Source organism: Primulina eburnea, chromosome 13 (genome assembly GCF_022965805.1).
Source record: "Primulina eburnea isolate SZY01 chromosome 13, ASM2296580v1, whole genome shotgun sequence".
NCBI lineage: Eukaryota > Viridiplantae > Streptophyta > Magnoliopsida > Lamiales > Gesneriaceae > Primulina > Primulina eburnea.
Window position 1 is genome coordinate 26,717,737 of NC_133113.1, and position 22,223 is coordinate 26,739,959.

General features: G+C 36.0%; 5 protein-coding genes across 12 annotated transcripts; 3 read left to right on the top strand and 2 right to left on the bottom strand.

The window, feature by feature from the left end:
- Positions 1 to 1,716: 1,716 nt before the first annotated feature.
- LOC140809568 (multiple C2 domain and transmembrane region protein 5-like) lies at positions 1,717 to 5,065 on the top strand. Of its 5 annotated transcripts, none has more exons than XM_073167242.1 (2): positions 1,717 to 1,865; positions 2,568 to 5,065. In XM_073167242.1, the coding sequence occupies exon 2, from the start codon at positions 2,704 to 2,706 to the stop codon at positions 5,014 to 5,016; it is 2,313 nt and encodes a 770-aa protein (XP_073023343.1). In that variant the 5' UTR covers positions 1,717 to 1,865; positions 2,568 to 2,703; the 3' UTR covers positions 5,017 to 5,065. The 5 variants fall into 5 exon arrangements, with proteins under 5 accessions (XP_073023343.1, XP_073023342.1, XP_073023340.1 ...); XM_073167241.1 differs by lacking the exon at positions 1,717 to 1,865 and adding an exon at positions 1,882 to 2,010; XM_073167239.1 differs by lacking the exon at positions 1,717 to 1,865 and adding an exon at positions 1,885 to 2,271.
- Positions 5,066 to 6,106: 1,041 nt separating this feature from the next.
- Positions 6,107 to 9,116, top strand: LOC140809090 (ETHYLENE INSENSITIVE 3-like 3 protein). Its single transcript, XM_073166574.1, has 2 exons — positions 6,107 to 6,323; positions 6,830 to 9,116. The coding sequence occupies exons 1-2, from the start codon at positions 6,289 to 6,291 to the stop codon at positions 8,826 to 8,828; spliced, it is 2,034 nt and encodes a 677-aa protein (XP_073022675.1). The 5' UTR covers positions 6,107 to 6,288; the 3' UTR covers positions 8,829 to 9,116.
- Positions 9,117 to 10,176: 1,060 nt separating this feature from the next.
- LOC140810175 (lysine-specific demethylase JMJ30) lies at positions 10,177 to 13,197 on the bottom strand. 4 transcript variants are annotated; one of them, XM_073168039.1, is made up of 6 exons: positions 12,707 to 13,197; positions 11,850 to 12,059; positions 11,455 to 11,589; positions 11,209 to 11,352; positions 10,727 to 10,819; positions 10,177 to 10,575 (listed from the first exon to the last, which is right to left on the bottom strand). In XM_073168039.1, exons 1-6 carry the CDS (start codon positions 13,154 to 13,156, stop codon positions 10,396 to 10,398), a joined length of 1,212 nt encoding a protein of 403 aa, XP_073024140.1. In that variant the 5' UTR covers positions 13,157 to 13,197; the 3' UTR covers positions 10,177 to 10,395. The 4 variants fall into 4 exon arrangements, 2 of the variants coding, with proteins under 2 accessions (XP_073024140.1, XP_073024141.1); XR_012113249.1 differs by having other exon boundaries at positions 10,467 to 10,575; positions 11,075 to 11,352; XM_073168040.1 differs by lacking the exon at positions 10,727 to 10,819.
- Positions 13,198 to 17,452: 4,255 nt separating this feature from the next.
- On the top strand, positions 17,453 to 18,749 carry LOC140809027 (LOB domain-containing protein 4-like). The gene is made up of 2 exons (XM_073166481.1): positions 17,453 to 17,727; positions 18,223 to 18,749. Exons 1-2 carry the CDS (start codon positions 17,527 to 17,529, stop codon positions 18,529 to 18,531), a joined length of 510 nt encoding a protein of 169 aa, XP_073022582.1. The 5' UTR covers positions 17,453 to 17,526; the 3' UTR covers positions 18,532 to 18,749.
- A 325-nt stretch (positions 18,750 to 19,074) lies between these two features.
- On the bottom strand, positions 19,075 to 21,703 carry LOC140809026 (uncharacterized). Its single transcript, XM_073166480.1, has 6 exons — positions 21,231 to 21,703; positions 20,692 to 20,817; positions 20,473 to 20,616; positions 20,126 to 20,245; positions 19,960 to 20,046; positions 19,075 to 19,714 (listed from the first exon to the last, which is right to left on the bottom strand). Exons 1-6 carry the CDS (start codon positions 21,603 to 21,605, stop codon positions 19,313 to 19,315), a joined length of 1,254 nt encoding a protein of 417 aa, XP_073022581.1. The 5' UTR covers positions 21,606 to 21,703; the 3' UTR covers positions 19,075 to 19,312.
- Positions 21,704 to 22,223: the final 520 nt, after the last annotated feature.

Consider the following 22,223-nt stretch of genomic DNA (forward strand, 5'->3'; position numbering starts at 1 on the left):
CATGGATAGAGTTTTATTTTTCTTTTTTAGATTTGGTACATAACTCTTTTATGGAAGCACTTGGGATAATCATAGGACTGTGACAAACAAGGGTTTGGCTTTAAGGGCCAGAGAAGGTATAGGGAAGTGCCTTTATTTCACGAGAGACAATCACTCCACCCTCTGAAACTGACAGGAACACAAGAAAACGATGGTCACATGTAAATGCATACACGGTCTGACTTGGAAGTGGAGTGGTTTAAAGTATGATGATGGAAAAAACACTAGTAATTTTTACAACAAAATAAACTATTTCGGTACCACATCCGCGCCATATCGTGTACATATACTTGTAAGTGTGTATATAAATCAAGCTTGACAGTTAGAATTGAGCTCAAGCTCATAAGCTCAAGGTACAGAAGCTTGATCTCGGACATATAAGACTGTCATGAGCTGACTCATGATGTCTGTTGGGTTTATAATTTTTTTTTGTGGAACACATTTATAAGTTTGTTTCACAAATTTGATTAGTGAGACTTAGCGGATGAATCCTAACTCAAGAGTTCATTAATAACTACTAGAGCTAGAATCTAAAGGTGTAACTAAAGAGTCACAAAGAGTTCTCGAGTTCGAAATCCACCAACCATCTTCCCAATTGTAATAATAATTAATAACAATATAAAAACTAATTTCAATCCATAAATCATGAATTCTGACTCACTTCAACCACACCAAACACTATTTGTTTCTCATTAATTTTATGAACTGTCAATGAAAAGTGACATTCAGAAATTAGAGATGGGATTAACATTTCTTGGGATTACCAATTATGGAGAGATCCATACTACGATTTGAGTGGTTGGTCTTGGCCCCATGATAGCTCCTCTTTCTTCTATGCAAATTATGACTACAGAATATGGACCATTTGGAAAATTCTAGCTGCATTTATGGTATTAGCTGATGTTCTTTTTTCATCTACCAAATTGTCTGTTTCTTTTTTTTTTCTTTTTTTTTTTTGGGGGCGACTTTGTGGAAATTTCTTCAAATGAGGAAATTCAGATTGGAAGTGTAAATGGCAATGATATCTCAATCGGGTTTGAGTCGATCTTTTTAAAAACTTTGAATTTCATATCTGGACTTGTGAATTTTCCAATGGCTCGAACTGAACTAGTTTAATCCATCAGTTGAATGAAGGTTTTTGCTTCATTGACTGCATGCATTATGTGTGGTTAATTTAAAAGGCTTCTATATTTCTACATTGCAAAATTTAAGTTGGTTTTCTTATAAATTCCAATTTATATTGTACAAAAAAAAGGATTGAAAATAAATATTGTCAACTTTATAAAAAATTTAAATAAACAGAAACACATGAAAAAAATATTCATTTTCGTCTCTATTGTATGGTTCGACTCATCTTTTTTCTCGTGTACTAAAAAAACTGATGTAATATTTTCATTATCACAACATAGATGTATTTTGGTAAAGAAGATGGACTGAATCGGGAAATGACCAAAACAATATGGACAAAAATTAAAATTCAGAAACTATTTATTTTCTAGACAAATGAATTTTTCCCTGAATAAATGAAAACAATAACAAAAAAGTTGAGAAGCAGTCAAATTGAATCAATCAACCATGGTGATAGCAGGTAGAGATAATTTTGCCTTAAACTGACAAAATCAGATTACTGCAAAAAGTAGAATCATTGGGTTTCTAACTCTGTTTGGATCACTGCATGTAGAATCTGTATACGTAGCTTTTCACCTTTGAAAGCCTTTTAACACAAAAGTTTTACTGAACTCAAGACTACTCTCAACAATTCTCTTCATTAATTTGAACTATCCCCACCCCACCTGCCACGCACAAAAACACATGTTTCAGAAAAAGTAAGATATCCTTATTATTTTCTTGAACTCCTTGCTTGCATGGATAAAACAGTAGATCAGGATTTTAAGAGTTTTTGTACCAGATTAAAATGCTTATCAATGAAGTAATCATTTGATGGATTTATGCCACTTTATGATTTGAGAGGTGTTCATTTAATGTCCCCGCGCAGCTTGGGAAATTAATTCCTTGTTATTTCTTGGAGTATTTACCAAATTGTTGTTTCTATGTATTTTTATGATTTCTGTTATCTATTTACCTGCAATGAAGGGAAGTTTCAGGTACAAATGGTGTTATTTTTCGGTTTCAGCCAGAATAAATGTTTTTTTTTGCTGGATTTTCTTCTGGTTGTCTAGTTATGTAAAGGTGCTGCGTGTTCTTGGCCGAAAACTCTGAAAAGTTTTCAAGGTTCTTACTTCTTGTTGATTATCAGAAATGTTCCAGTAACACATGTTTCCTTGCTCTTTATCTTGAAATTGTTGGGTTAAAGAAACGATTTTTTTAGCTATATGTAATGAATTCATGTCGGTTCATCCTAAGATGATTGGCAGATATTTCTTGTATTAAATCAGTTGGATTATGTGATCCTGATCAAATCTCCCTTCTTTTTTAAATGTTTGATTATCCTTTTCTTATTACCTATTTCATGAATCCATAGAGAGGCTGAATCTTTTAATAACTCGCATCAAAATCATATATCTCAGGAAACTAACGTAGATGAGTGAAGAAGCCCAAGCAATCTGTTCGCATATGAGAAGTGATACCAAGAACTGGCAGCTACCAAGTTTTTGAGATCACTCCTGCCAGCAGACTGATAATATTCAAGAATAATCCAAGAAAATGATGAGGGGTCCGGTACCCGAGGAGTTCGCTCTGAAGCAGACCGCCCCCAAAATAGCTGGCTCAGGGGTGATCACTGGTGGTGATAAGGTTATCTGTGCCTATGACCTCGTTGAGCAGATGGAATACCTCTATGTTCGGGTTGTAAAAGCTAAAGATTTACCCGCAAAGGAAGTTAACCATTCCTGTGATCCATATGTCGAAGTAAAGCTCGGTAACTACAAGGGAATCACAAAGCATTTTTCTAAAAAGACTAATCCACAGTGGAATCTTGTTTTTGCCTTCTCTCAAGACCAGCTCCAAGCTTCATCTGTCGAAGTGGTTGTGAAGGATAAGGATTTTGTGATGGATGAGTTTATCGGTAGAGTCACGTTTGAGCTTGCTGATATCCCACGACGTGTTCCGCCTGATAGTCCCTTGGCACCACAATGGTACAAGCTCGAAGAAAAGAGAGGTGAAAAGCTAAGAAAGGGAGAAATAATGTTAGCTCTTTGGAAAGGTACTCAGGCAGACGAGGTGTTTCCTGATGCATGGCATTCGGATGCAGCTGCTGTTGGCAGTGAAGGAGTCTCAAAGATACGGGGAAAAGTTTACCTTTCTCCAAGGCTTTGGTATCTTAGAGTTAATGTGATTCAATGCCAAGATTTGCAGCCAAGTGACAGGAGTAGGCCCCCTGAAGTTTTTGTGAAGGTTAATCTTGGAAACCAGGCTCTTAAAACTAGAATATCATCATTGAGGAGTGTGAATCCATCTTGGAATGAGGATTTAGTTTTAGTAGTTGCGGAGCCATTTGAGGAGCCACTTGTCTTGACTGTGGAGGATCGAGTAGCACCCAACAAAGAAGAAAACTTGGGCAAATGCATGATTCTGCTGAACACCATCCCTAAACGACCCGACAACAAGCCAGTATCAGCCAAGTGGCTTAATCTTGAGAAGCATGCAATTGTTGAGGGAGAAAAGAAGGTTACTAAATTTGCTAGCAAGATTCACTTGAGGCTCAGCTTGGATGGTGGGTACCATGTGTTGGATGAGTCGACTTATTATAGCAGCGATTATAGACCAAGCTCGAAAATTCTCTGGAAATCGAGCATTGGCCTCCTCGAGCTAGGAATCATAAGCGCCACAGGTCTGTCACTGATGAAATCTAAAGATGGATCAGGAACTACAGATGCTTACTGTGTGGCTAAATACGGTCCTAAATGGGTACGAACAAGGACAATCATCGACAGTGTTTCACCAAAATGGAACGAGCAATACACATGGGAAGTATTCGATTCTTGTACTGTGATCACAATTGGGGTATTCGACAACGGTCATTTACAAGGAGGAAAAGATGCCAGCATAGGAAAAGTTAGGATAAGGCTATCCACCCTCGAAACCGAACGTGTGTACACCCACTCATACCCTCTACTCGTGCTGAAGCCGACCGGCGTTAAGAAGATGGGGGAGGTTCAGTTGGCTGTGAGATTCTCCTGCTCATCATATCTCAACATGTTAAACAAGTACACTCAACCATTACTCCCCAAAATGCACTATATCCATCCATTATCCGTCTTCCAGCTCGACATGTTACGGTTCCACGCGATTCAGATAGTCTCCGCCAGGTTGGGAAGAGCTGAACCGCCGTTGAAGAAAGAGGTCATCGAGTACTTACTAGACGTTGGATCGCATATATGGAGCGTTCGAAAGGCGAAAGCAAACTTTATGAGGATAATGAATGTGATGGGAGGGCTGGTTTCTATTGCAAAATGGTTTGATCAGATAAGGCATTGGAAAAATCCACTGACCACCATTCTAACACACATCCTCCTTGTAATACTAGTCTTCTTCCCTGAACTGGTCTTCCCCACTTTCTTTCTCTTCCTTTTCTTCGTCGGTATCTGGCGATACAGACAGAAGCCGAGGCATCCTCCCCACATGGATATACGCCTCTCGAACGCGGACGCAGTTGGTCCCGACGAGCTAGACGAGGAATTCGACACGTTCCCGACGTCCAAATCATCGGACGTCGTGCGTAATAGATACGACCGTCTGCGTAGTATCGGTGGGCGGATTCAGACGGTGATGGGGGACTTGGCTATGCAGGGGGAGAGATTCGAATCTCTGTTGAATTGGAGGGATCCGCGAGCATCGGCATTGTTCGTGACCTTTTGCTTGGTTGCGGCCATTGTGCTGTATATTACGCCATTGCAGATAGTGGCGTTGGCGGCGGGTTTTTATCTGTTGAGACATCCTAAGCTGAGGAGTAAGGTTCCGCCATTCTCAACTAATTTCTTTAAGAGGTTGTCTGCAAGATCAGATTCCATGCTGTAATTTATATTTTCACTGTTAAATCAATTATTATCTATCCAATGTAAGAATGTTTCATTAAATTAATTTAGTTTATATTTAAAATAAGAGTTATAATGTAGTAATTTTGAAAACAGTCAAAATAGAACTTGTAATTTTGATATAATCAATTAAAAAAAAAAACAGCGACTGAACTTCAAATTTCGAAAATATATACATACTATCCACTGAGTTATATATGTCCTCAAACTAAAAATTTGTGTGAGACGGTGAGACGGATCTCTTATTTGAGTCATCCATGAAAAAATATTACTTTTTATGCTAAGAGTATTACTTTTTATTGTGAATATCGGTAGGATTGACCCGTCTCACATATAAAGATTCGTGATACCGTCTCACAAGAGACCTACTCTTATTTAATTACAAAATTAGTTGCGACACCAAATCCTTTAGCTTTCATTAACACTAGTTAATCTGCACACGTGTTGCGTGTATGTACAATCTTTTTTATTATTATCGATGGACTAAAGTGAAATTTGACAAATTATGGAGGGACTAAATTGATATTTGAATGGTTGAAATAAAAAAAATAAAAATAAAAGTATGTGTTGAAAGTTTAAAAAAAAACTAAAATGTAATATTAGTATTATATAAGGGTAAAACTGAAAAAATAAAGTTGGTGTCTTCTCTGTGTAGTAATATAGTATAGAAGTATATATATTAAATATGTGGATTAGTAAAATTTTGGTAGGATTCCAAAAGAGGCTGGGGCTTCCAAACAGGGCTAATTTTATATTTTATTAATTTATATTCAAATAAAAATAATAATTATATTTATAAAAAGTAATGAAATATTATATTGTTATTTAAATTAATTCGTATCATAAATTTAAAAATTATCAAAACAGTAAACTATAATTTAAAATGTTGAAAAAAAAGCGAAAAAATAAAAATATAATAATATATTGACTTTTGGTTAAAAAAGAAGTTGGTATCTATTTTCGCCCCGGATAGAGACACCCATTTTAGTATAGATTAAATCGCCTCTAGATAAGGATAATTTTATATTTTTTTACCTTCTTTTATTCATTTCCGGTGCTTAGATTTTTGCACTAAAATCGCTGTTCTCTTACCACAACGATTTTAGTTACCACGAGGAAATTGGATTTAAACGGACAAACTCTCCTCGTACCATTTTACCTGTCTCCTGGCCGCCGCACACGCAGTTCAACCCAAGTCTTGAATTACCCAAGTTTCGAAGGGGTTCTCCCGGCGGTGATCGGGAATAGTTTTTTAATGGCTGTGATGGAAGATATAGGAGTTGATATCAGGTTTGATTGATCTCTTTATTTGCTGGAGAAATGAATACTAGTGTGATTTTTTTAATAATTGATTGCTCTCTATCGGATTTTTTGTATCTTTTTTTTTAATTGGAATTGATGTTGAATGATCGAGGGTTTGTACGCCATGGGAGGAATTTGAAACTTGTCGTGTGGTTTTGATGAGCTTATAAAATATGATCTGCGTCGTTTCTCATTTCCTGAGTCGATTAACATATCATTGTGATAGAGATGATTATGTTGTTAATTTCTTCGGCCGAATAAAGCTTTGATTTTTTTACCAATTTGTGGATTATTTAATTGCTACGTATCTCTCGAAAAATTGTGACGAAATTAACGTATGTAATTTTGCTTGGAATTGAGCATGATACGGACTTTACATTGTTCGTGAATTTGTTGAAGAGGATGTTTTCTAGCGAATTATTTATGGGGGAATATTTCAGTATTTGCTCTTGATTTTCATTGATGAATCTGATTGGAACCCATTTATGCAATAGTTCGGATATTGACATTGATGATGTAAGAGGTGCTGACATTGATGATGTAAGAATTGCTGATAACATAGAAGAGAAGGATGTTAGTGATGAGGAAATTGAGGAAGAAGAATTGGAGAAACGAATGTGGAAGGATCGCATCAAGCTCAAGAGGATCCATGAAAGGCAGAAGCTTTTGAAACAGCAAGCTTCAGAGAAGCAGAAGGAGAAGTCCTCAACGGATCAGGCGCGCAGGAAGAAGATGGCACGAGCCCAAGATGGCATTTTGAAGTACATGTTGAAGCTTATGGAGGTCTGCAAGGTTCGTGGATTCGTGTATGGAATTATTCCTGAGCAGGGTAAGCCAGTCAGCGGTGCATCAGATAATATACGAGCTTGGTGGAAGGAAAAGGTGAAGTTCGATAAAAACGGCCCTGCAGCCATCTGTAAGTACGAGGCTGAGTGCCTTTCGAGGGAAAACGGAGGTGGATATGAAAATGGGAATCCACAGATGGTTCTTCAAGATCTGCAAGATGCAACATTAGGATCACTTTTATCATCCTTGATGCAGCATTGTGATCCACCTCAGCGGAAGTATCCACTTGAGAAGGCCATCCCACCTCCTTGGTGGCCAACAGGGAATGAGGAATGGTGGACGAGGTTGGGATTACCAAAGGGTCAGGCACCCCTGTATAAGAAGCCTCATGATCTGAAAAAGATGTGGAAAGTTGGGGTTCTCACGGCTGTTATAAAGCATATGTCGCCTGATATTGCAAGGATTAGGACTCTAATTAGGCGTTCAAAGTGTTTACAGGATAAGATGACAGCTAAAGAGAGCTTTATATGGTTAGGAGTTTTGAGCAGGGAGGAGTCCTTAATCCGGCATTCCAGCAGTGATAATGGTTTGTCTAGCATTAGTGAGACACCTTTAAAAACTCAAGGAAATAAGAAGAAACGTTTGGTGGACAGTGATAGCGATTATGATGTTGATCGTGTGGATGATGGGCTGGGATCCGTTTCATCTAAAGATGTCAGGAACCATGAATCTGCAGATATTGAATCTTCTCCGGTTCATGTGACGCCTGATCCAGTCAAAGCGAAAGTACATATAGCAAAACGGCCACTTAAAAGAAGACGGCCTAAATTAAGAAGTCCTGCTAATCAACTGGCAGCACCGTCTGTCAACAAACATTTGGCCAAGGATCCAGAAGATGTGGCAATGAGCACAAGCCACCGCAGCATACAGATTTCTGGATACCTGATGAATGAAGGCCGGGCAGCAAATGATGGAATAGCAGCCTTGAGGCCTCAGGAGAATAATGCTCAAGGCCAATCCTGCTTAGTGGAATCTGATGTCAACTTTGTCTGCTCGTTTCCTTCTTCAAATGATGTTCCCACAAACGTGTCCTCAGTTAATGGACCCATGCTTTTTGCCGCGACTCCAAGTGCTGACCTAGTACCTCATGGGTCTCATAATATTCAACTGTCTCAAGATTCTAGATCGCATAGCAGGCAAGAAATTACTATTTTACCTGAAAAAAGTCGTCATTCTACCTTGATCCAACAATTTCAAGGTCCGGGGTTACATCATGGACCCCAAAATTCTTTGTGGCAACCCAGACCTCAAGATTCAACATTGTATCGGAGTTACTCAGCTGATGTTGGATCAGGTCATCAAGGGCGTCTGCCTGAGGCAGCTTTCACTAAGATGCAATATGGTCCAGTGGATTCGAGCTTCCCTCTATCAGTGCTGCCACCCAGAAATGGTAAAGATATTTCCAGACAAGAGTTCCCAAATTTGTTTAAAGATGCATTACCGCATGAGCCAGATAGGCCCGTTGATCCACAATTTACTTCTGGTCTCAATAACTTGCCATGTGAAGAGGCAAGATATAGCAGCCCATTCAGTCTTCCCTTTGATGGCACCAGTTCATTAGATACAATCGACTTTGACTTTTCTGTTGATGATGATGCGGCGTCCAACACTAACTTCGCTGAATGGATGGAGTATTTTGCGTCATAAGCTTCGAACCCGTGCATCTCCTTGCATATAGATGATGCGCTATATTTTGCATTCTGGTTCAAGCATACACATTCTTGTGCTCAGCCGAATGAATTGCAGGTTAACTATGTGGTGGATGTTTTGTAACTGTAAACCGTAAATATAATTTTCTGTTGTATTATTTTTCCTAGGCTCCTAAGCTGGTACCTAAATAATTATTATAATTGTCGTTGGGCTACACATACTTTGCTGTAACTTTTGAGACATTGGTGGGTTGTTGCAAGTAAAACGGGTTTATTTGCTGGATTAGCAAAAGTGTCGTGTTGTTTGGTTCGTGTGATAAAATAAGTGAATTAAATAAGTTAGCAGTAATTTTAATATTATGGTTAAAAATATTGTAATAGTAATAATTAAAATATGATTAATAACATTAAATTAGCTATAATATTAGTCAGATTATAAATTATATTTAAATATTATTAAATTTGTTTAAGATAATAAAAAAAATTAAAAATTAATCAAAACATCATTATTCTCTCTCAACATATTCTTTAATTGTTTCGTTCTTTTGGATAATTGTTAATAACCAAGGTTCTAAAAAACATGAAGCGTCCCGAAGCGTGGATGTCGAGCTTCAAGCTTTTCAAGGTTAAACGAGATTAGCACGAGTTTAAGCGTGATAAAGCTTTTTTTTATCTTTAGTGTAATTGTAATTATCTCAAACCAACAAATTGATAAAATTATACATAAATATGATGAATTTAAGTCTCATACATTAATTCGCATATTTATAAAAATATAAAAATCTCAAAATTACAATGTTTATTTATTTTTGCAACTAAACTACATTAAAAATTGCTAAATATTTGTCAAATCATTATCAAACACGTTTAGTCATAATTAAAATTAAAATATAAACATCTAAATTATAAATTTAATTTATTTTTTAAAAAAAAAAAACATACTTTCAAAATTAAAAAATTTAAAAATAAAGAAATATGATTAATTATACTTAAGCACACTTAATTAAATGTTTTAATTACACTTAATTAGATCAAAATTTTTTCCGCTTTTCTCCGAAACGGAAAGTTTTTATCGAACTCCAAACTTAAACGCGTTTAAATGTGCTTTTTAGAACACTGTTAATAACAATAGTTCAGTCGTGATTTTATGTGCTAATATGACGACATTTATACATTATTAATTAAGACCACCTTTAAACAACCAATTTAATCCGTTGAAAATAAATAAAATTCATCACTCTAAAATTTTCCTCAAAAGGTAAAATAGAAACTTCTCAAATTTAAATTTAGTTATTTATACATCAACACGAGCCGATGGTGTATATGGTTAAACATTTGATTTAAAAAAAAAAAGCAGAGAACGAGTAATTTTAATTCAAACCTGAAGAAGCAAAATGCATGTTACGTACAGAGGAATCAATTGGACTAAAGTCCAATACTCAAGCCCCAAAAAACTACACTAGTTCTTTCAATTCACGAAACAAATGTTCTTTAGCAACACAAACGGCTACCCATAACGACAATGAACGAGAAAAGAAGGGAGTGGAAAATATCGAGGTACCGAATCACTCATCTACCATGTTGCTCCACCAAAAGCTAACAGAAAAACTAGTGGTTAGAGACCGCACGTAGTGCCACCATTTTGGGGGAATGTATAGCATTTCACCTTCCTCTAATATGCAATCAATAAAGTCAAGATCCAACACCTTTGGAAACTCTTGCTCGTCGATGTCATCTATATCAACCTACAGAAAAGAAATTCACTTTTCGAGGGAACAAACAATACAAACTTTTAATAAAAAGAAAAGGAAATGAATACACGATAGGTTGATAAAAATAGCAGATCACTGAGGAAAACTAGACGTGCGAGCAGGGCGGTAGGATCAAGCAGGCCACCTGACTGGAATTGCTGAGCATGGATTCGGAGTGAGGATAAAGCTCTTCAGAAATTGAAGCAGGGTATAGTCGCACGTACTTTTTCCCGACAACCTGTAGAGAAGGATACACAATCTCTGATTATAAAGAGAAACAAGAAATATAAAACCATATGTATACACGAACGATGGATTTGAGTGTGCTTACAATAGCCTAGAGCAGTAACTATCATGAATCACAAAACACTTTCCAACACAAAAAGAACAAAGTGTACATGTTCTTGGTATTTTTCAATAAATCTACCGACAACCCTCTCAACTAACGAAAACAAACACAGCCTACATGGAGAGAAGGCAAGATCGTGTCCACCTTATATCCCAGCCTTCATCCTCCGCAAAAATACAGCTCAGCAATCCAGAACAGGAAACAAGTATAGGTCTGCTTTGGTGAAAGGTACAGACTCAGCAATACCAAATCAGCATTAAGGACTACACCTTCCATACCTGAGCAAGTATATTATGGTGTGGATCGTGATGCAATGGAGTCACTGTCCCAGGAGGACCAAACCAAGCATTAACGGACTTGATCTCCCCACCACCAGCAAAACAATAGTCAGGTATAACAATATCATGCTTCAGTTCTTGTATCTGCAGATAAAATGGAATCGGTTGTGAAAAATATTTAAGATGGTGTAACATTGATTTTATGGCGTCATATGCAGTTTTACCAAAAAAAATGATAAAACACACCTGATCAAACAACTGGTGCTGAGCTAAATATGTCACATTTGCAGAACAGTATTCATTGGATATAATCCTTTCAAGAAACTCGGAAAATGTGATTAATTCTTGCTTCCACTCCTGGCTTAGATAGTTTTTTCCTACCTGTAGGGTTCAACACAAAGGGGAAAATGGTCACTGAAGAAGAGATAACCAGAGAACAAAATGAGATAATGTACTGGTTTTACAGCGAATCTAACTTACTTTTTCCTACCATTTCGACATTATAGAATGCAACATCACAATTACCCATTGTTGAAAGACTTGATAAAAATTAGGGACTTCAGTCAGGTCAAATCAAAGCTGAATGGGACAACGGAATTCTCACGGGAAATTAAACAACCAAGCAAAAGTTTTGAAGATACCTCAACTGGAACTGTACGAAAACCAGCAACCTGTTTAAGGTAATTCGTGTCATTCCACTTATTCATGGCCGGCCAATGGGTCATGGAATCACAGAGTATCACTGGAGAACCAGGAACAAGATGTTCCCGTAAGAACCCTTCCAAGGAAAGGCCCGATTTTTTCTCCATTACCTTACAAGAAAGTGATTTGACAGGTAATACTCTAAGAACCTGCATATCGATATTCACACGCAAGAAGATGTCAACAACTGCAAGTTCACTTTTATCATTTTGAATCTATGACGAGCATATAAATTTACCACATGGCTTTCTCTTTATATGAGAAAGAAAGAAAGAAAAAAGGTGATTTCGGCTGTGTCCAAATCTATCACTCAGCTAACAAGTTCTAAATACATTCCAGTGCTTATATTTCTTTTCCTCCCATCCAGAAATTTTGATATGAAGTGGCAAATCATCAATTTTTCATTAAAAAAACCGAGTTTAATGTCTGATCTATCAAATGTAATTCTATTTTTCGAAGCAACGGCATGTGAATGACTTCTATTCCTTTACACAGAATTGCAATGCAGCCGGAAAGTATCCGGACATTCGGATTCCAAGAGCTATGACTCGTTGATCACCATCAGATCACGCTGTTTGAGAATCAAATACTGTACAGCACTGATCTGAAGGTATGATATGACATGCAAGAACGAACTCTAACACGAAACAGGAACAACCTAGTATATGCAAATTCTTTACCAGCGAAAATGATGTTCTCATCTGTGAGCGAAACTTTATTTTTTATATAATCTTCACTTTCCAGTCCTGGGAAAAAAAGGAAACAACAAATTAGCAAATAGGGGGACGAACCTCACCTTCTCCAAGTCGAATTCCTTAGACCACTGACCATTTTGCCGCCCTTCACGATTATCGCTAACCCCAATCCCTCCGAAGGCAGCGTTGACTTTTTCAATGCACAAATTCAAGTCGCCTCTCAATGTCAATCCACCCATGATGAGCCCCATATCAAGCGCTCCGAGCGCAGGCTTCAATTCACCTGCGGCGTAATGGTGTTTCGCCACGTGGAGGCACGCCATTGAATAAGCATCTCTCCAGATGGGGACAACAGCGTGCCACGGGCCAGAGTGCAGCTGCTCCCACGCCATCTCCTTGGCGGCCTCCGCCGCCCTAGCGTCACCGGCGGCCGCCCGAGTGACCATTGAGGCGAAGGCGTAGCCCCCCTCCGATGTTATTCGACGCAATAGGGTGGGGGACTCGGAGTCGAGTGTTGGCGTTTCGAGGGCGGCGGAGGGGCCGGTGGACATAGGAGGGAGACCGGTGGATGCGTGTAGAAAGTTCACAAAGTTCCAAGATTTGTGACAACGGGAGATATTTCGATGGCTATTTAAAGTGCGTTTGGGTAGTAAAATATCTTCTTTTTCGACTTACGTGGCAGTTTTCTTTGCATCCAAACTATTTCACAAATACTTGCCCTAAAATATTAACTTATTTCATAACTTATCATAAAAACAAAAACCAAATTCAACGAAATAATTTCACAAATCAATTTTTTAAGATAGATCTCTAAATTAATCAATAAAAAAAAATTAATGTTAAAAATATTATTTATTATTTTAAATTTTTTTCGAATTATCTTCTTTAACAAAAATAAATTTATGAGCTCGTCTCAAAAACTATTTATTTTTAAAAAAATATATATAATTCTTTTCTTCACGTTAATTGAAAAGTGTGACAAGTACCTCAGAAGATATTTTTTTTTCCTGCACAATTGTAAAGTGTGACAAATGGAATGATTAAAAAAATCGAATCAAGCCTCATAGAACAGAAAAAGGCAAAGAATTTTCTAGAAATTTCATTATGCCATCCCAATCAAGAAAATATCAAACAGGTCACCGATGATGTGGCTACAGTCTATTGGTTACTAGTTTTATCAGAAGTTATGAAACGGTTAACTCGACCCTATCTCTGTGGGTACTGTTCGCAGAGGTCGATCTAACGGCTCGGATTTTTTCAAGTCAATTTTTTTATTTTGTTTTAACATGGAGGTGGGTCCGGATCACTCATGTGGAGTGATCCGGACCGTTCATTACCCGTGCAGGTACTGACTACACGGATAGGGTGAAACAAACCGAATGATTTATTGTTAATTAAAGTGAAAGAGGACAACGTGAATGACATCGGGCCAACCGCATGATGAGCCCATTGAACTCTTGGGCTTCCATTTCTACAACTGGGTGGGAGTCGTTAGCCTGTCATTGTCAATGTCTATTCGTGGGATGTGGAAGAAAGCCCACCACATATGGCCCATACATTAATATCATAATTATCTGTTAATATTTATCAAGCAAGAAATAGTTGCTCTCGAAGAATTAAGAAATTCTCTGCAAGAAATACGACCTTCTGGTGGCATATCTAGCTAGATATACAAGATTTGAAATATAAAATATCCGACTCAAATAATTCTATTGTGTCTTGTATCCACGATTAAACCATCGGTGTTTCTTCACTCCACCAGCACTCAAACGAAGTTATGTTGTTATCTTCAAACTATAAAATAAGTAAGTCTCCCTATACTATATGAGGGCACGTCGAGCTCACACGAAGGGTTTGGTTAAGATATGTTAGATTTCGCCAAGAAACTGTATGGTCTCTCGATATGTCCCATCATCAAATTGCATATCTAACCTCAAGAAATCCTTAATTATTAAATAGACAATCAGAGGAAATAAAAAATTATAATAATAATAATTTTATAAAAACCTCAACTAAGAAAGTCTATTTACTTATTCTTTTTTAAAATAAAATAAAATATTTGCAACTATAAACACCATAATTTAAAGATTTTCACACTTTGAGGTCAATAATCCGATATTAATACATGTAATAACTTAACTTTATTACAATGCCACAGGCCCACACGAGGAATAAATTTTGGTAATCTTTCTTCGAAAAGGAAATGCCAAACGTTTTATTTATTTGAAAATATTAATCCAAATTTCAATCTTTCCTTCGACGTAATTCATTTCATGTTCATATATGTATATCAATGGCGTTAATAGTGAAATCTTTGTGGTTTCAAAAACCACAATCTTTAAAAACGAAGCTTAATACATATTAGTCGACCTTAATGTTGCATTAAATTATTTAAATTGTGACTCAGATTCAAATGAGAAGTGATTCATACATGTTATTTTTAATTTAATCTACTTTGGCGGAGCTATATAGTATCGGTGTTTTTCGACGTATTATTTTTCAACGTCAGATCAATAATAACAAAATATCAAAACCAAAATAGGCAAAATTCAAGGAAATTTTTTTGTTGGTCCTACGTACGTTAACTTGAGATAATAATATGAAAATAAAGTATAAAACATGACACTAAGATTTACGTGAAAAATTTCTAAAATTATTGTGTAAAAACTACGGACAAGACGATAAAATCGATATATTTTCCTTCAAGGGACAAACTACTAATTCTAAATTCCCCAATTTGATTTTTTTTCCATTATATTTATGTAGTGAAAGCATGAATGAGTAGTCGCATGCCAATGGATAGAAATGAGATTCTTTAAAGCTTATGTTCGCTACTTTACCAACAGATTAGATTAATCTACAAGTTTCACTAGCACGGTGAGGCCATCAGATAACTGGTATTTCGATACACGCATTACGTGTTTGTATGATTTATTTAATTTTTTGAATTTTTGCTTTTGATTTATTAAATTTTTATATTAAAATTGGTACACTATTACTAGATAATAAATCTAATATGGTGATTATTAAAATTTTCAAACGGTAAATGATAATAATATATCACCTGGGTAAATTTGAAATTATCAAAATAAATAGGGTAATATGTGCGAATAACCAAAAAATTATACCACATACCACTAAAATGCTCACGCTTAATATAATTAGTATAATTATAGATAGCCAATTCATCAGTTATTATAAAAGTATATTAGATTATGGATTTTTCGACCAAATAGTCTTTAAGTAATCTTAAAAAATATATATTTTATGAATAATTTCATTTTTTTTAAAAAAATAAAGAAATTGGATTTCCACCCTAAAAAAAGTTTAGTTCTCGATAATGTTATTGGACAAATTGAATTAAATTAATGATTATCATCACAAGAAAAGGAGGGAGGGCCATAATCCCACAAAGGCGTGAGCGACAAAATAAATTTAGTGTGCACCGTCATTACTTCCCTTGTCTCGTGCGGTCCAATGCAATCAATCTTCAACGGTAATATAACTTCTACAACTACCATTTTGAACTCCCCATTTTGACCTTTTCGCAATAATATATATATATAGTTTTGAGATGATGTCCACAATCGTGTTTATCTTTGTGTCCACAACTGAGATGACACTCATCTATTGGAGTTGATGAAACATATCGAAATTGTACATTCACCAACCGTATTCCAAATAGGCAAAAAATTGTGTGAGACGGTCTCATGAGTCGTATTTTGTGAGACATATATCTTACTTGGGTAATCCATGAAAAAATATTACTTTTTATGCTAAGAGTGTTATTTTTTATTGTGAATATCGATAGGGTTGACCCGTCTCACATATAAAGATTTGTGAGACCGTCTCACAAGAGACCTAATCTTCTAAATTTTACGATTTTGGTCAGTTTTAGTTTTGTATATTTCAAGTTTTCAACTCTCGGTAATATTAGTTTTTTTTTTTAATCCGATGATGTAATATTATATGTATAAATGTCATGTCCATGTCATGGTAGCGTTTCGTTGATGTCACGTGGAAAAAGATTAAAATCGGATGATTTGTCATTTTTTTAATGTCATTGCATTTCCTAAACCCTAAAAGAGTAAGTCTAATGTGAGACCGTCTCACGGATCTTAATCTGTGAGACGGGTCAACCCTACCCATATTCACAATAAAAAAAGGCCGTTTCGTTTGATTTAAGTGATTCTTTTTTTTTTTGTTAAAAAAAACAAAAATTATTTGGCGTGAAATATTGACTTTTTATTTTTCCTTCAATGGATACAATGTGAAAATGGCATTCATCGATACAATATTTACGCTCTGGACATTCCTTTATTTATTTAAAGTAAATTTTGATATTAATCTATATATATATATATAAATATATATATATATATATATTCATTTTCATTTTTAAAAAATATGAGATTGCGAGATAATTATTCAATTTTCCACGAATGTGTATCATATGAGACTGTCTCACGAATTTTAATATGTGAGACGGGTCAACATTACCGATATTCACAATAAAAAATAATACTCTTAGCATAAAAAATAATTTTTTTTCATGGATGATCCAAATAAGAGATTCGTCTCACAAATACGACCCGTGAGACCGTATCACAAAAGTTTTTGTCATTTTCCACATACATCTGCTAATTGCATATTATATAATACTAAAAAAAATATTCAAAATATTTGTGGCACAATAAGATAAAAGTCCCTTGGGACAAAAAGTAAGAAAGAACAACACTTTTCCCCACCAAAATCAAAAGCTCCTTCTGTGGTAGGACCTATCCAAGAATTTACATAAAGCATGCATGCATATCCATATATTCAAATATAAAACCCCCAAACAAGTTCAACTCCTTCCCTCATCTCTAATCTAACCTGCGAGTTAAAGTAAATATAAAGAATGCTGTGAATACATATATACATGATACATATAGAAGTAAATGAAATGAAGGATGGCAGTAGAAAACAAGGGGCGGCGTGCCCATGCGCAGCGTGCAAGCTTCTGCGGCGGAGATGTGGGCAGGATTGCGTGTTCGCGCCTTATTTTCCAGCCGATGAACCTCACAAGTTTGCTAGTGTTCATAAGGTGTTTGGTGCCAGCAATGTCAACAAGATGCTGCAGGTTAATATCCCTATTTCAACATATAATTTATGTAAAAAGTTATTAAAAACATAAGTTGTTCTGTTCTACAATTAAGATCAAATAATGTTCACGATCTATTATCAAAGATAAAGCAGTACGCTTCTCACTTGGTAAAGGTTCAGTCTTCTCCTTTAGCTGATTGGATACACAACATATATAGCTTTGGTCAAAGAATCAATAGTAAAGGCGTGCTCCAGGACCAATTGACACCACTTTTCACTGTATCTTTCTCTGATTTTTCAATGTTCGACTAAAAGATAAAACTTGTAACTTCGCCTCTTTTAATTTGTGATTTAGAACATTTTAAAATATTTGTCTTGCTTATCATTTTATTAAGCTTCGGTCGTAGCTGGGATAGAATGAAGATTTTACATTAGTTAGACTCAATGAGTTTGAAAACCGCGAAGGAGGTTGTATCATGTATGGCATGGTATCCAGGAAACATGAAAATGTGACTGAATTTGGAACTTGCAGGAATTGCCAGAGGATCAAAGAGCCGATGCTGTTAGTTCCATGGTTTACGAAGCAAATGCGAGGATAAGGGATCCAGTTTACGGCTGCGTAGGAGCCATATCTTCTTTACAACAACAGATTGATTCACTGCAGACTCAATTGGCCTTTGCACAGGCAGAAGTTGTACACATGCATATGCGGCAATTGTCGTCGCCAGAAAATGCATCTCCCTCGTCTGGGAACACACAATCTCGTCGGGCTGCCAGGTCCCTTTTTAACATGGACATGGTTATGGATCAGACTGATATGAATGACTCTATCTGGCCTTAGGGTCTCTTTCGTGCTACCGCTATACATTGTGGCTTTCTCTTTATTGTTGGCTGCTTTTTTCCCCTCCTTTTTGCTCTTCACTGTCGTACACACATACAGATCTTTATAGCACATATGTATTACTTGACACAGTTCGTGATGATTAGAATATATGATTGTTCTAAACTATATAGAATGTGGTGTTGAATATAAAAATACATCTTATATATAGTGTTGGCCCTGTGGCCTTAATTTACTCTAAAATTTAAGCTTTCATTACTTGTATTTAAGAAACCAAATGTCAAGCACAGCACTTTTTTGAAGAAAACAAAAAGTTTCAGAAAAGCTCAACTAAATAAATACTCGAGAAGTTGGGTTTTTTAAATCCAAATCTCACTAGTTGCAAATAAAAGGGTTTGTTTTTATAACAAGGATAGTGACAACCTCCAACATTTTACCCATATTAGTATATAAGAATAGGACCTGCTCTTGATAAATCATATTTAAAATTTGTGAATCTACAACCAAAACAGCCACCTTCTGTTAAAGAACTTAAATTTCTACTAAACTAAAATGATGTCAATCTGCATAAATATTCAAGAATGATGTAGCATAACACCAATAACTCAAAGTGCCACAAGATTTCTTTAGGCTTTGCAGATAAAATTTCAAAAAGAAATATTGAGAATCTTAACGGCAGTCACTAGCCATGTTCATAATTCAAATTTTCATCTACAGATGCCTAAGATATAGCCATGAAATCTAACTGAAAATACTAAGTAAACCAATCTCTTATGTGCTGCTACGTCCTTGAGTTTGGAAGGAGGCCCCTGCTTCTCTTTTCTCTACTAGCATGTGTTACTCGCTTTGGTTTCAAGGATAGAACTGAATTATGTGTTTGATTCAATGAGCTCGTTTTCTGCAATCTCTGATGCTGCTGCCCTATAACAGTAGAGCTCTGGACTTGATTATTTTTTAGGTCTTCATTTGTATCTTTTTTGCTAATCCGAACAGAGATTTCTGGCCTTTTCAAGGATGGGACTTTGTTTGTCTTTTCAAGAGAGTTACTGTCAGAATCAGAAGATGAAGCACTAGTTGTGCTATCTATGTCATAAAGCACATTATCTGCCATGATTGGAAGGTGCTCTACATTTGAACTTGGTGCTGTGAATGAGGGTCTTCGAAGCCTCGTTAAGCTAACCACCTGCGTAGGATCATCACCATGGAATTCGTAAAGTGGAATGACATTAAATAGACAACATCTGAGTTAAAACCTGTTCAGTTCATCCGTAATTATGATTACAATCTCATATGAAAAAGAATTCACTCGACAGAAAATATCTAGTGCTCTTATTAAGTAATTTAGATTTATGTTGAGTAATTTTGTATCAAGAGAAGTGAAACGCAACTACTATTTAAACTAAACAAACTTGATGACAATACTTATACCTTTTGTTCAAGAATCAACGTGTCTTTTCTAAGTTTGTTGATGATCATATTCTTCCTGCAAATGATATCTTCCAATTCTGAAATTCTCTGTTAACAGCAGATAAAGTGCACTCAATGACTTAAAAAATTGACACACTTTCACGGCTAAAACAGTGGAAGCAGGTACCTTTGAGCCAAAAGCTTCAGACTTGTGAAGAATAGTAGAGAGTTCCTTGATGATGACATCCTTCTCTTCACATTCCATTTGCAGGTTATTGATAGTTTGGTTATTTGCTGAAGCATCCAACTATTTTATGTGCAAGTTACTTTATTAGCCCACCCAACACTCTCATACCAAATAAATACATATTTGGAACAAAAGTTGTTTCTCGGGACATTCTTGAAGCAAAAGAGGGATTTGTTTCTATTCCAAGACAAATTGGCGTAAAAGGGACTTATTTCATCCTTACTGCTTCAAACACTTTCAGAATTCTTAAACTGAAAACTTAGCAAGATTCTCCTAGCATCAGATACCTTAACATCCACAGAAGAAGTAACACTGGGAGCCCAATCTGACAAATCAGACATACGACGTTCCTCGGGTCCGACCTCACTGAGAAGTGGCATTTTGTACTTGAATACATCATCCCCATTTATTTCTTTAGTTGGGGCATTAACCTGGGAAAAAAAACATTTTAATCACCAGCACAACAATAAGGAGTAAAAAAAAACAATTTTTCTAATAGGTTTTACCAAATAATCATTAGGGATCGGATACGAGTAATCATTAGAGACCACAATTTCAGGCTGATCCTTGAAATAATCAATTTCCTTACAAAGACAGTCCAGCTTATGTTGCATGCTTGAGAGCACTTGGTCCTGTCATATTAATCAGGGACAAAAAATTGTAATATTAAACTACATTCGAAATTTTGAGTTTCAAAAGAAGAATCCATCCAGAATAATATATGTCAACACGCTTTACTTCCAATGGAATCATTATATGATCTAGGGCTTTATTAAATTAAACTTCAAAAAGTACCCTTTGTATTGATTTGAGAATATTCAAGGCATAAATAAGTGATGTAAATGAAAAGAAACTTCATTATTCTGCCCGATTACTATAACCCACAACCAATGTTTCCAAAACCAAATGTTAGTGAATTAAATTAAACCAGCTTAAATGAGCATTTAATAAATTAATCCCATATCAATTAAGAAACTCAAACGTCAGTTACTTTTTTCTCAAATAAAACAATCAAGTAATGAAAAGGCCGCGGTAATTAACTGACCGTAAGTTCAACAGATTTTCGCAGCTCGAAAATCTGCCGGTTCTTCTTCGAATTCGTAGCGGCAGCTGCAACAACGGCAACTATCAAAACCCGCTGAATCGGGGTGAAAAAATCCCAAGTCTCTGCTTCTTCATCACTGAATACTCCTTTTTTGTCGATGGCCTTAGCCGAGCTCGCTTCATCGGCTCCCACAAGCCGGCCTTGCAGAGACAACCAAGCTAGCTGCCTTTTCGCCCTCACCGGTTTATGGGGCTGTTTGAAGCGGCTTAGGAGCCGCCGTGGGAAAGGCGATGCAGATGAAGCGAACGGTGACAGAGACACCAGCGCAGGGAGTAGAGCGTGGCCGAAGCAGGATTCATGGCCGTCAAAATCCATGATTGCAGCAGCTTCAATTGCTTAGGAATTTTATTTTTCCATTTTTCGGAAATCGTAAAATTTGCACGGATTGCATTTTCAAATTTATATTTGGGAGGGAAAGTGAATATTTAGAAGATATAGAATGAAGACAGACAGGTGCGGTAGCCGTTGTAGTTTTAAAATTTTAAGTATTTTTCAAAAAATCAAAATATATAATATAATTGTGTTTATTTTAAAATATAACTAATATGTGGTAAAAACTTGGGTGAAATGATCTCACGGGTCGGATTTTGTGAGACAGATCTCTTATTTGGGTCATCTATAAAAATTATTACTTTTTATGCTAAAAGTATTACTTTTTATGCTAAAAATATTACTTTTTATTGTGAATATCAGTAGGGTTGACTCGTTTCACAGATAAAGATTCGTGACATATTCTCCTAATTTGTTGTTATCTCATGCTCCTTTATTTGATTTAATTTAATATGATAATTGTGAATATATTTAAGAAGTAAATCTAGAAGCTCTACAATATACCGAAATAAATTTTCTATCTCATCACATATTAAACTTTATAATAACCAATTATTTGTACAATTTAAATTTCATTATCTCTCTTAGACCATGCCCTATGTA

Coding starts and splice junctions, on each gene's coding strand:
- LOC140809568 (XM_073167242.1), top strand. CDS start 2,704: ATGATGAGGGGTCCGGTACCCGAGGAGTTCGCTCTGAAGCAGACCGCC.
- LOC140809090 (XM_073166574.1), top strand. CDS start 6,289: ATGGCTGTGATGGAAGATATAGGAGTTGATATCAG. Junction 6,324..6,829: donor GATATAGGAGTTGATATCAG/GTTTGATTGATC, acceptor TTTATGCAATAG/TTCGGATATTGACATTGATG.
- LOC140810175 (XM_073168039.1), bottom strand. CDS start 13,156: ATGTCCACCGGCCCCTCCGCCGCCCTCGAAACGCCAACACTCGACTCC. Junction 12,060..12,706: donor AGGAATTCGACTTGGAGAAG/GTGAGGTTCGTC, acceptor ATCGATATGCAG/GTTCTTAGAGTATTACCTGT. Junction 10,820..11,208: donor ACCATAATATACTTGCTCAG/GTATGGAAGGTG, acceptor CCTTCTCTACAG/GTTGTCGGGAAAAAGTACGT.
- LOC140809027 (XM_073166481.1), top strand. CDS start 17,527: ATGATACATATAGAAGTAAATGAAATGAAGGATGGCAGTAGAAAACAA. Junction 17,728..18,222: donor ATGTCAACAAGATGCTGCAG/GTTAATATCCCT, acceptor TGGAACTTGCAG/GAATTGCCAGAGGATCAAAG.
- LOC140809026 (XM_073166480.1), bottom strand. CDS start 21,605: ATGGATTTTGACGGCCATGAATCCTGCTTCGGCCACGCTCTACTCCCT. Junction 20,617..20,691: donor CGATCCCTAATGATTATTTG/GTAAAACCTATT, acceptor TTTTTTTCCCAG/GTTAATGCCCCAACTAAAGA. Junction 20,246..20,472: donor CTTCTTCTGTGGATGTTAAG/GTATCTGATGCT, acceptor CACATAAAATAG/TTGGATGCTTCAGCAAATAA.